General features: G+C 40.6%; 1 protein-coding gene across 3 annotated transcripts in view; it reads left to right on the top strand.

Moving 5' to 3' along the window:
- The first annotated feature begins 276 nt into the window (after nucleotides 1-276).
- The window catches only part of gria4a (glutamate receptor, ionotropic, AMPA 4a), a 91,624-nt gene continuing 78,589 nt past the window's right edge, over nucleotides 277-13,311 (top strand). For all 3 annotated transcript variants that reach the window (XM_041045775.1, XM_041045774.1, XM_041045776.1), the window contains exons 1-2: nucleotides 277-370; nucleotides 3,422-3,580. In XM_041045775.1, the coding sequence (XP_040901709.1) occupies nucleotides 277-370; nucleotides 3,422-3,580 (253 nt within the window). The remainder of the gene's footprint in view (nucleotides 371-3,421; nucleotides 3,581-13,311) is intronic.

Here is a 13,311-nt window from a genome sequence, read left to right as displayed (position 1 = left end):
ACTCTCTCTCTCTCCCCGTCTTTACATGTGCACCGGACAAACAGTTCTCTCCTGAGCGGACACTGCAGGGGAAGAAACGAACGAACCCACCATGGAATAGGAATACTGCTGGACAAAACGGGGGAAAAAGAACCTCTCTCATCTTTCTTCTTTATTCCCTGTTTTTTTCTCCCTCTGACGCCTTTTTCTCTCTTTTTCGCATCTCTCCTCTCTCTCTCTCTTTCTCTCTCTCGATGTCTCTCAACAGTTTCTGAAGGGATTGAAGGAAAGAAAAAAATGAGGATTATTATTTTTTCTTGGCACTTTCTCGGGGTGTATTCCGCCCTTTGGGGGCTGGCGACGGGGGCTTTCCCCAGCTCAGTGCAGATAGGTGAGTTTGGAGGATTACTGATTTTACGCACGGACTCTCGGATCTGTCACACTACACTGAATATTAGTAGATTTTAGCGGACATCAGTCACCGAGATACTGGGGGGTGGGGGTACACCGGGACCCAAAACATAAAAATCAGTGTCAAACACAAGAAATCCATGCAGGGTTAATGGAACACAAGAACACACAACTATAGAAATATTTTTGGTATATTTGGCACCTCTGGTGCATCTTTTCCCTCTCGTTTGTTTTCCAAGAAATGTTGCATCTCCGCTGTGACTCGTCTAGGTGTATAAATGCACACTAACCCTTTTACTCCATCTGTCCTTTTACTGTATTTGCGTGTATTTTAAAGGCTGTTCTGTGCTCATGAATGTTTCAGCGAGCTTTGTTCCCTTCTAGTCTTCTTCTGTTTAGACACTGCAGTACTCTCTCTCTCTCTCTCTCTCTCTCTCTCTCTCTCTCTCTCTCTCTCTCTCTCTCTCTCTCTCTCTCTCTCTCTGCCCTTTTCCAGTTACCCTCCTCGTGTCAGTGCGGGAGAAGCCTGTCTTTCAACCCGCCTTATAGATAAAGTTAACAAAATCTGGACCATCATTGGTCCGCTCAGTGCACAGAGACCACACATGCATGGAATCTCTCCTCCTCCTCCCTCTCTCTCTCTCGCTTACGCGCGCACACACACACATACACACACACATTCGTGCAGGCATGTGTGTGATAATGAATGCACTGCATCACTCCTTGTGGGGGGCAGCTGGGAGGTCCTATAATGAGATTCAGCTCCTTGACTCTGTCTGCCTACAGCTGCCAATAAACTTAATACGCTAAATATTTTCTGCTTGGCACACACACATTTGCGCATGTAGAGTGTGCACATGTAGTCATAAAAATGCACACATACTGTATGTTGTATCTTGCTTGGTGCATGCATCCACATGCATGTATGGCATAAGGTAGAGCACACTTTTACACATGCATGCATACGTGTGTACATAATGAAACTGTATGCTTGAACATACATACGGTATAAAACATATGTGGTCATGCAGACAGACATCCACACTTTCCTTCTTGCTCCCTGACCGTCCTCCTTTAACACTCGAGTATACATACTTGATTGTTCACTCGGCTCTCCAGCAGTTCATTTGAGGAGTCATTTGCATATCTCTGCATTGCACACAAGTGTAAAATCGGTGGAAGTACACCGTTTCTTTTTGTCTGCGTCTGTGTAGGAGAGAGAGAGAGACAGAGGCTAACACAGATGAGAGTGTTTGTGAAATTTATTCGAAAAACTGGTGCAATAACGTGTCATATTGGGACTTTGGCATGTCTGTGAATGTGTGTGTGTGCTCTAAGGTGGAGTTCTACCCTGAAACAGAAACTACGGTTTTTCACTGGACTCCAGATTTGTAACTACAAACAGAAGATTTTTTAATGTTATCTAAACTTAATCAGTAATTGTGTTAATGCACAACATGCTTTGCACATTATCCACACATGTTCAAGATGTGTTGTGTGTGTGTTTAGTGTCTTTGGTGACTGATCTGCAATAGGGCACAGAGAGACACAGAGAAAGCAAAGGGGAACATTTAGCATGAATGAGACACATGCAGACACACAGATAAGTGACATGTCATGTGGTGACGATTGTTTTCTTTAACATGCTCTGCCTCCCAACTCCTCCCTTGTCATCTTTTCTCCCTCCCTCTCTTCTCTCTCTATTTCTCCCCTGATGCAATGTCAAGGCTTCACAGTCTGCCAGTGTAATCCAACTGAGTATGATTCAGTTTAACGTCACATCAGTTTACTTTAGTCCAACACACTGTATGAAATAATGTAGAAGTATGGTATTAGTATAACAAATAAATATCAGTCATTTCCCCAAACTCAGCTGTTTAATTGAACAGTTTCATTCAGTTAATGAAAATATTAATGCAGATGATGACCCATATTCACGGACACAAACAGTGGGCCATTTCTTATGTACCAAGCGTCGTTAGAGAAAAACGTTGCTGCTTTAAATTTCCCCAGAATGAAGCGCCTGAATTTTTTTTTGTCCTGTCAGTATGAATGTTTGGTCACCATATTGATTATCGCTCTGTTGTAGTAATTCTATCTTCTCTCACTGGCCATGTCCACCTACAGCACTCTGGATTATGTTACACATTGACCCTTTTACTGACGGCAATAACAAGTATACACATGTATTTTGCATATTTCAGATTGTTTCAGCAGAGTTGTTGGTGCTGGGTCACAGCACATCGATAATTAATCTGGTGTCAGATGACTCCCAAAGTTTTTCTTAAACAGAGGTGGTGATCTGAGAGTCTTCGCTGTAGATACTAGATCTCTCTCTTTCCCAAATCTTGTCACGTTCTTCCTCTCCTTAGCACTTCCTCACATTTTTTTGAACCCTATACTGTCAGCTTCACTGTTTCTTATCATCTCTTCTCTCCCCTCTCATTCTCATTCTGTTAGATGGGCCGTATTGAGGGATACTCTCATTTTTAAAGGCCAACTGACACTTAGCACTCACCTCCGTTTCTTTTTCATGGCCCATGCTCCTCCTTTATTTAGTTGACACTTTTTGATCTGGCTTTTCTCCTCTGTTTTCGTTTATATCCTCTCCAACTCATTATCTCTTTGACTGCCTTTCTGTCGGCTTAGTTGTTTCTCTTTTCTTCTTCTCTCCTCTTTCTCTGTCTCTCTGTCTCTCTTTAGTTTCATCAATGAAATGCACAGTGTGGGTATCTGTCAGTGTGTTTGTAGTCATGTTTATGTGTGTGTGAGAGCGAGGATGTGCTGAAAGACAAATTACCTTTTGTAACAAAGCTAATGAAGATCTTGGCTTTCTTCTCTCCCTCTCCTCCTCCGTTTTTTTCTCTGCCCTCCCTATCTATCTATCTTTCTTCCCCCACATTACTCTCTTTCTTCCTGCCTCTCTCACCACGCTCCCATCCGACCCCTCTCCGCCCTACAATAACTCACTTCCTTTCCTCTCCATCATGTTCCTCTCCTCCTTGCCCTCTCTCTTTGTCCCTCTCCCTAGGCGGGTTGTTCATTAGGAATACTGATCAGGAGTATACAGCGTTTCGACTAGCTATCTTCCTTCACAACACCAGCCCTAATGCTACGGAAGCTCCCTTTAACCTGGTCCCGCACGTCGACAACATAGAGACCGCCAACAGCTTCGCCGTCACCAACGCATGTAAGTGTTCAAACAAGTGTGTGGCACTCTGTCCATGTTTATTTTTCAGTCTCTATCTACTCTCTCCTCACCATACTGTTGGATAAAGATTGGTTTAATTAGGAACTGGAGTTATTTAAAGGATCAGATTGCAAATTCATTATTTTTGTCACACACAATACAGTTACAATACTTTGTTTGAAAACTGACTGTTCTGCAACAGTTGTTGAACAAATTGCCATTTTGAAATGTTGATTTTAGATGCTATAAAGTACAGTCAGTGTCACTGGTTAATTTTGCCAAGAATTATGGCCCACATTGGTTTTTAATCATACTTTTGCTCCCTCCATATGTTATCCACATCAATTCCCACTTAGCATTATCCATCCCATCTGTAAAAAAGATAATGTTACACATCACAAAATATCGCAGCTTATTACATCTATAAAATTAGTCTCGGAACAGTTGCAGACAGTGGTGAAAATGGGTCCTTTGTGTTCAGAGCAGAGGGGAACAGTTGGTACTTGTGTCCTCTCTGATCTTTTGAAGGATGACAGCTAATCTTTCACCATCCCTGTCTGTTCTCTGGGAGTTGAGATCTAATCCTTCACACGCCTTCTCGACCTGGAAGCCTGCGAAAAAGACTTTGTGATGTTTGTACTGGCAAGTCAGTGTTAACACAGCTATGTGGGCAGCCAACAGTACAGAACTTCTCAGCATGCCACAGGTGTTTGTGCATGTGTTGAATATGAAAAATGTCATTATGGTAACAAAATTCACAATCACACAATGAGATTTTAGATATACATATTTTTGGGAGCTTGTAAACTTTATACAAAGTTGTTCATGATGTCTCCCAAACATTTTAAAGACTCGTCAGAAGAATCTTTAGGTTTTGGCCCATTTAGGCAATGTTAGCCGCTCTTAGTTTCAAGCTCTCTTTGACATATTTTATGATGGACTGTTTTGTGTTAGAATGCTGGAACATTTTTTTTTCAACATCATCTTAAATTGAATTTGTGCTTATTTGATATTGCTTTGCAGTTTTCTTGCACCTCAGTGTGTTTTCACTCTCAATGATCATGGACACTTTTTCCATATGAACACACAGTTTGCTGGTGAAAGGGAATCATCGCCACTTCATTCCTTCAGTCTGGCTGCTGTCTTTGCTTGCCACTTGGCCAACACTTGATAAAAGCAGTCCAATTTGCTGAAAATGATCTAACTGATCATATTTTGTCAGCACGGAGAAGATTATTGGCACAATCATTGTCATTGTTTTATCTCCCAAGACTGTGGGAACTCTGGCTTCTTGCTTGTGTGTGGTTATGTGCTTTCAGACATCTGCTGAGTGACACTGGTGAAAGCCACATTAAGCTAAACGTCTTTAATGTGGTTAGTTGTATCTGTGTGTGTGTGTGTGTGTGTGTGTGTGTGTGTGTGTGTGTGTGTGTTTGCCTTTGTGTGTTTATGTTTGAGATGACAACTATCTCTGCAGGATATACCCTTTGTGTAATTCTCTTGTTCATCTGCCTTCTGGTGAGCGGTGTGTGCGTGTTATAATTTCATTGCATGAGAGAGGATGACAGTTTAGTTGTTACTTTTAATACGTTCTTGAGTAAGTTGATTTATTTGCGCATTGCAAATTGAAATATTAGCAAAGAGGGTCTGAACAGTGTGTGGTGGCTATGTTGATTAAAGAAAATAACATGAGAATATGAAAATCTGTGTTTCCTTTGCTGCAAAATGTCAAGGTGTTCAATGTTTCGCATCATTGCGCAGTGCATGGTGAAGAGCTGTTTGCACTGTCCTTACAAAACAAATTTCCCCCAAGGGTACCATATCGTATCACATCCCCTTGTTAACGCAGTCCCATGGTGCATCCATCATATTTAAGGAAAATTTTCAGGGGATTGTACTGTAATTTTTTACCTCTTTATCTCATTGAACTTTAACGAATCGACCACTGAGGCTGTTAACTAGGCAGCACGAACAGAATCAATACAGCATAATACAACAATAGAGTACTTCTCCTTATGGTTTTACATCAACATGTTTAACAGAATTCTTTAAGTATTTCCAGGTTGCAAATGAAAGCTGACACAGGCCGCTCCACTATCAAACAGGGCGACTGAACAGAAAAGGAAAAAAAAAAAAGCTTCAAAGAATTTTGAGTATCATCTGGTAATTGATTTATGTTGTTTTATGCATGAGTAAAATGAATTCAGACATCTTATATCCCTGGAAGGCATTATTATAGGATTTAACTGCGACAAGTCACAAAGAATCTTAAATCAAACTGTGTAATGCAATTTCCAGGTTTGTTGTCTCCCACCCTCTGTATTGTCACCCCACCTGAATGAATAGACAACCTACGATGATTGGAAAATTAATAGTCCATCTGCCTCCTCCCAAACCATCACATGCTGCATCTAGTTCTGTTCACTGTTAAGCTGTGTGAGTGGAAAGGTACGCACTGAATACACATGAGGTGGCTTTCTTATAATCTAAGGGGAGGAGTGTGAATTTTACTAGTGATGAGGAAAGAGAAAAGGTTGGGCACACTTGTTTCTGAGTGTTTAAAAAAATCCAGCAGGTGTTTTAGAATCTGCACGCATGCACCAAAGCCCTGAGTGACTGAGATATGTTACAATGGGTGCCAGAAACCAGACTAGCTCGTCACCAGACTAACTAACAGATCATCAAGTCATCCTGAAGAGGGCATGCACGTCTGTACATCTTCCTTTATTACCACGGACGACGCGGCCACTGTTGTGTATTTTGAGTCAGTTCCACATATAACGTCCTGCTGTTGTAAAAACTCCTGGCTGAAAATAGTCCAGAACAAATGCAGAGTTTATTCCTGTTTGAGTAAAGTTTGCTAAAAGCTACAGTGCCCAGCTGTTTGAGGAAATTAAGTGGCCTGTTTAAAACTTAAACTGTATTTATGTACTGCGAAATGGACTAGCACATTGGCCTTGGACTTTTTATGGGGCTTATTGACAATAAAAGACATATACAGAAGAATAGTACCTACCTTATCCTTTGTATATATATAAATATATATTTCATCTCTCTTATGTTTTACTTTAAGATTTCCTTTATTTTTCTACACAGCTATCAGCTCTTTTGCTGTTTCTCTTCCCCTCTTACCTGTTTGTCTATTTCCCTTTCCCTTTCCAGAATTTGTCTCTGCCCACTGTCCTATGAGAGAAAGGTTTCTCTCATAGGTGTACGAACACTCAGACGTACACTCACACACACTCACTAAATGAAGGCATTGGGCCATAAGAGGAGGAGTGTTTGCAAAATGAAGCTCTTCTGTGTGAACCGTCTGCTCTGTTTCCGCAGGCTACACATAACAAACGTAACCACTTCTCTCTCTTTCTCTGTCCCTCTCTCTGTCTCTTGTTCTTGCCTTCTGTCTGTCTCTCTATCTCTCTCAATTTCTCTGTCTTCTGCTCTCTCCCTTGTTGCCCTCATCTCCTCTGCTCCTCTTTTCTTCGCCATTTGCCGTCCAACATCACCCCCTACCACCCCACACCCCCAGGCGTGGTGAATGGATCTCTAAATTAATCCCTGACTCTTGCTCTGGGTGTTGAGCAACGCTCCGAATTAGAATAGGGAATTCTGCTTCTGACCTTGGCTAGTTTCTCTCTATTCTAATATTCAGGAAGCGTGAACGGATCATAAAAATCCCTGGTCCCCATCGTTTTTTCCTATTCACTGAGGAATACAACCCATTTTCTTCTCCCAGGGTCACACATCCATACATCCTCTGCTGCTGTCAGTCTTTCTTTGTTGTTTCCTGTGTACGCATGCATACCCATGTGTCCGTCTCCTTTGTAGTGTATAGATATGTGTATCTGTGTACTGTAGATGTGTATGTGTGTCTTATTTTTCATGTATATGTGTGTGTCGTTTTTGATGTGCCTCAGTCACAGAAGCACACTATTCCACTGGGCTCACCACGGTGTCTCTATTCACTGGCTTATAGAAAATAATGCACATGAATTAGCACAACCAAAAGCTGCAGTGAATGTGTTTGTGTGTGTCTGTGTGCATGTGTGGTGACATTTCTGTCTATACTGAATGCATGTGTGCACACTTTTGTGTCACTGAGGTGCATGGGCACACATGAAAGTGACTGTCTATGTGGTGTGAATAAAAAAAAAAAAAACCCAGCTCAGAGTGTGATGAAGATAGACAGAAAGTGATAAGGTGAATTAGGGATGGAGGAGAAAGAAATGGAGAGGAGAGGATGTGTAACAAAGAGGTGGTTATGCCTGCTTTGTGGTGCCAGAGCTGAGAGATACGATGATGTGCTGCCACAGCTGTAAATGTGATGATATGTGGGATAATGCTTCAGTTTTAATCCATTTCAGATCCAAAACTAAGACAAATGATAGATGATTGGATTCTATTCTATTCATTTCTATCCTATTCTATTCTATACCTACTGGACAGCAGTAATTATAATGATGATGATGATGTGTAGTGTGGTGTGGTGGTTTGGATGGTTGATTATTGCGGTGATGCATAACCTCATTTGTCATCTAGAGTTAATATAGATTGTGCCTATAGTGAATCATTCACAAATCAATACTGTTTATGTATTATTGACTGCCACAGATTGCATTTACATGCAGGCTGCACCTGATTATCTTTGCAGACTGAGTAAGTTAAACTGCTGGAGTCAGAATCTCCTTGAGGTGTCAGTCTTGTTTTGTCCCTCCGTTGTTTGGAGTGGAGGACAAAATTAATTAATTTGGAGATGCGGTGGCGATTAAGATTCTGAATTAGGTAATGGTTTTTGGACATGCACTCATGAGAAGACAAAAAGTTCCAATCCTGTCCTTCTTCACACCTTTAATTACTTTATTTGGATTAATATAACAGTCTAATTAAATATTTACGCTTCATCTCAGTGCAACCTTGGCTCTCCTGTTAGTTGTTGGCGCTTGCCACTTTTAGAATAAATCTGTAATCCTCAAACACACTTCAGGACCAGAACCAGGGCCATTACAAAACATTTTTTTGTTACTGTGTAATTGGGAGGCAATCAGTGTGTGAGTCAGGCAGGGTGGGCTAGATTGAATCTGTAAACTCTGTTGAGTGCAATCAAAGAAAGACAGTATGTCATGAAAACAATATTGAAATAGTAAACAGCAGAGGTGGGAATGGGGTCAGTGTGTGTTCTTTTCTGATTGCCATCATCTCTCTCTTAATAGAGGGTCGTTCCACCACTAACATACAGAACACAAAACTGCTGTCACTGTATTTTAAGGAGTAACTTAACATCAGGCTTACTAACAGCGTTTTGGTGCCCTCTCTGGTTGAAACTATTTCACCTTCATCCCCACTCAGCACCAAAGATGGGTGTGGTTGGGTATGGTCAAATGTGTAAACAGTAGCACCAGTAATGTCACACAGTCCCACAGTCCACTTGTACACCACTGCAGCAAGGAGAGAAGTTAAACCACTGTAGGTTAGCATAAACAAGGTTTCAGAGTGTTAACTCTTTAAGTTATTCCTGTTTCATGCTGTTAAAAGTTAGTTTGCATCAGTAATATCTATAAACACAGGAGTAAAACAGGTCAGGTAAAGCTTGATTTATGGTTGCATCGTTTCTATGGAGCATATGTAGCCACTCTAGCAATACCATAGGCCCCGCCTACGCCTTATGAAAAGTGTAACTGTATGCTGGGCAGGCTATGGGAATACCACATGAGGACCGCAAGAATTGTTATTGGTCAGGCCATGTTGATAATCAACATGGCCTGACCAAAACATGTGCTATAGGTATGTGCAGTGAGACCCCTTGTGTCCACCAGGAATCTGAAAGACCTTATTTTGTAGAATCTTACATTACAGGGATAATTTGAATAGTCAAACATTTTCAGTGGCTTTCCAGTTTTTGTACGTGTAACTCTAAAAGCTCCACCTGTTCACAAACTGACCAATCACAGTTTGTGGTTGATTGACATCAGCGTTCTCAAAAGCTCTTGTTTCTCAGGGGGCTGTTTCCAGTGTCTCTTAGCACGTTCCTGCTCATTAAAGAAGCCAAGTGGAAACACACTCTCACAAGTCTGTATTCCCAAGTTGACAAGAAAATTACTGCTTCTGTGGTGATTTAGTTGTTAATTGAAAGGGTGTTAATACAGTGATGACTACATGTATACACACACACACACACACACACACACACACTTTCAAAGAGTTCATCAGTGTTTCACATATCTGTCCAGACTTGGAGCTTTGATCAGATAAATTCCAGGAACACCCTGCTACAACTACAGCACCCACCCCCACACACACTCACACACAAATGGAAATAAAATTTATTTTACACACTCCCTCCCTCTTTCTCTCTCTCTGACACATATGCACATTGATTTGCCATCCTGTCCATATATTTCCAACTTCCCCACATACAGCACCTCTCCGTGCCTTTTCCTAGCTCACTTCTTTCATTAAATGGCTCAGTCATCTTGTAGATGATTTGAGACGTTCAATAATAGCACTGTGCCATCATCTTTATTGGTGACGTTTTGCATGGTTATATGTCTTCTTAATAGCCACACTGGGGGAAATAGAGTGAAATGATATCTGAAACCCTTGCAAGGCAAGGAGATTTACATTGCAACAAGCCTTCGTTTATTCATGTTACTGGCATACTGAAAGTGCCGGATGACTCTGACGGGGCCTTAAATGCTTTTCCTGGCACCAAGATATGTTATCTGGTTCAGAGTAATAGCATGGTAATAATGGATTAATTTCAAACTTTTCCCATTCAGTTAGGTACCTTTGCTGGAGCAATATTTTCTTAGCTACCAGTTGGTAATAACTTGAATTGAATAAATTTGAATGCTTTATTATATGTTCCAATTTAGAGGTGAGTTAAAGTCTTTTTTTTTTTTTTTTTTTTACTGGAATAGTGATAATGAAACAGTCATAAAGAGCAACAATACTGTGCCTTACATGATGTCATGAATCCTACGCCTGCAAACTCTGTGATGGCAGCTCTACTGATCAACAGGTTCAAAGCTGCCTCTTGAATTAAATGGCTCTTATTTCATCCCGTCAAGCTAACTGCTGGAAAACCATGCTTCACAAAGTGTCTGGGCTCGTATTCATAATAGTATTTTGTCTTACTATATAGGAGTTCATCAAAATTCCCAGTTATGAGTTGCAGAGAATGCAGAGAAATATCTTGTCCTGCAATATTTGAGTTTACTCACTGATATATTTATTTTTTCATTTCAGCAGCACTGGGGTCATGAAACTCGAAACTTTTCACTTGAAACAAGGTCAAGAAAATTGTCCGAGTAGGTGCAGGAAACCAAAACCCTTAGATACCAGTAGAAATGTTTTTTTTTTTTAAATATCCAGGACTCCATGCTGTCATACATGCAGTACAATATAGAAACACACTGTTGGCTTTTTACAATCTTAGTTGTCTTCACTGGAATCAGTTTTACTCAGTCAGCTAAACAGACACCTAAGATAATTTCACACCTCTTAGCAGCTTTGTGTGTGAGCATACCTCACTTCAGTATCAGTTTTCACATTGTTTTTCATTTTCTTTTAATCACCAGTGACGACCAAAATGCTGAACAGTATTCAGTGCGTGAATCTGTGTAGTTTGGCTCATGTGGAGTGCTGTAAGTGCTCCCTGAAGAATCGCTCTGTTGCATCATTTTATTCCAGCCTCAGCAGTAATGACCAAACAGCAAGCAACATTGTTAGACCATGTAGCATGTCGCAATGAATCCGCACATTTTCTCCAGGTAATCTGATTTCATTTAGTGGTACAATAAAACAGACTGTTTCTCAGTGTGTCTCACTTCTTTCATTAAAAAGTTCACTGCCAAATATTAAAACTGACATCTCACTACACTTGCAGCATTGAGAGGGGTTTTTAAGGACATTAAATGTTCTTACTTTCACAACTAATGAGGGCTGTGATACACAGGCAGTGTTGGACTGTGATGTTTAATAATATTTGTCAACAGTTATGACAAGTTTTTGTTGGCTTATTTTTCACAAGACCCTGTGCATGCTGAGAGCATACTGAGAGTGTTTCCTCGCTTAACATCTTTACATCTTCATTCACAATGTTATACAGTTTCAGCTTAAAAAAAAGCTATACCAAGGCTACAAATTACCCATGTGGCTCAATCTGCCACATCGTGCATGCGCCTTAGAAAGTCTCAAAAAGAAAGAAAATGTCTCTAAAGTCATTTCAAAACAATAATGATCAGTCGAATATAAATTAAAGCCAACAAAGACAGTTATCGTATTTCAACACGAATGTTACGAGTTTGTAAAGACAAATAACATCCCAGATATTTTTGGACTGAAGATGTGAGTTGGAAACATTTTTCGCTGATGCTCATGAATCGTAGGAGCACAAAAACGTTAAGCTATTATAGTGAAAAAAGCCAATGAAAGTATTTAGGGAATCATACTGATACTAAAGCTGCACTGAAACTCATACTAATGAAATTCTTTTTTGTGGGTCTGCAGTTCCTTCAGGCAAGATGAGACAGAGTGAGACAGTCTTATTGCAGGTTTTACAGACTACCAACCCTGAAGCCGGTTGAGTTAAATCCTCCCACAACATGCTGCGGGGTTTTGTCTGGTTCAGCCAAGTGATACGAAAGTAACAATCAGAAAAACAGTTTAATTAACTTGCTGTGGTCAGTCGGAGGGATGGAGCGTTTTTTTTTTCAATCTGGATATGAATTCCAGGTCAGCGCCGTATTCTCCTCCATGTTTGTTCAAGCCTCGGTAGTAATGAACAGTGAATAATATTATTAGACCATGCAGTATTTCTCACTGAATACCCATGTTCCCTCCAGGTAATGTGACTTCACTTGGATAAAAGGCAGACTGTGTCTCACACAAGCTGACCCACACCTACACGCTTGTACACACACACCATAAGAGCCTCTGTCTGTCTAATGTGTTTCATTAAGACCTCTATTTTCCCACTGGGCATGATAGCTGTGCTGTAAACAGAAAAATGTCTGTTTCCTCTGTGTTTGTTTTTCACGCTCTGGCGTTTGGAAGTTGAAAAGCATGAGAAGAGATGACAGTGGATTTTAAGTGTTACGCGTCGCCTTAGCAAAACACAGGGGTGTTTATACTGAATGGAGCCATGTTCACAGTAATTGTCTGTGACGTCTTTTTGTTGTTCTTCCCTTTCTTGCCTTAGCTGCTGTTGTTTTCATGTTCTGATCAAAGGATTTCCATTTGCAAACTTTCTTCCTTTTTTTCTTTCATTCCCCCTCACTTTGCTTTTTTACACTCATAAGCACATGCATGCACTCGCACATAATCACAAACAAAACACTGTGCCTTTCTGTTGTTTTGTTTTTCTGCTTTTCCTCCTTTCTTCATTTCTCACCTCCAATTTCCTTGAGTTATGCTGGACTTTTAATTTTGTTTTCACCTTACACTGCTTCCTTCCTCTCTCACTCTCTCTCTCTCTCTCTCTGTCTCTCTCTCTGTCTCTCTTTCTCACACCCTCCTCTGTCTGTCATTGCTCTGTCTCATTACTCATTAGCTGTTAAGTGGTTTTTGGTGTGGGTCAAAAGCTGTGGTGTGGTGTGTTCATAGTGGGTTAATTTAAACTCAGACTGACACATTAGCTGCTGAAGCACATAGTGTACCTACACCTACGTCATCACATCTGTCACCTACAGTATCTAACTGTGATTTAATTTGATTTAATTTCCTTGTTTTGA

Source organism: Toxotes jaculatrix, chromosome 9 (assembly GCF_017976425.1).
Source record: "Toxotes jaculatrix isolate fToxJac2 chromosome 9, fToxJac2.pri, whole genome shotgun sequence".
Lineage (NCBI taxonomy): Eukaryota > Metazoa > Chordata > Actinopteri > Toxotidae > Toxotes > Toxotes jaculatrix.
The sequence above is the reverse complement of the archived record's forward strand: the minus strand, read 5'-3'. Positions and strand labels throughout refer to the sequence as shown.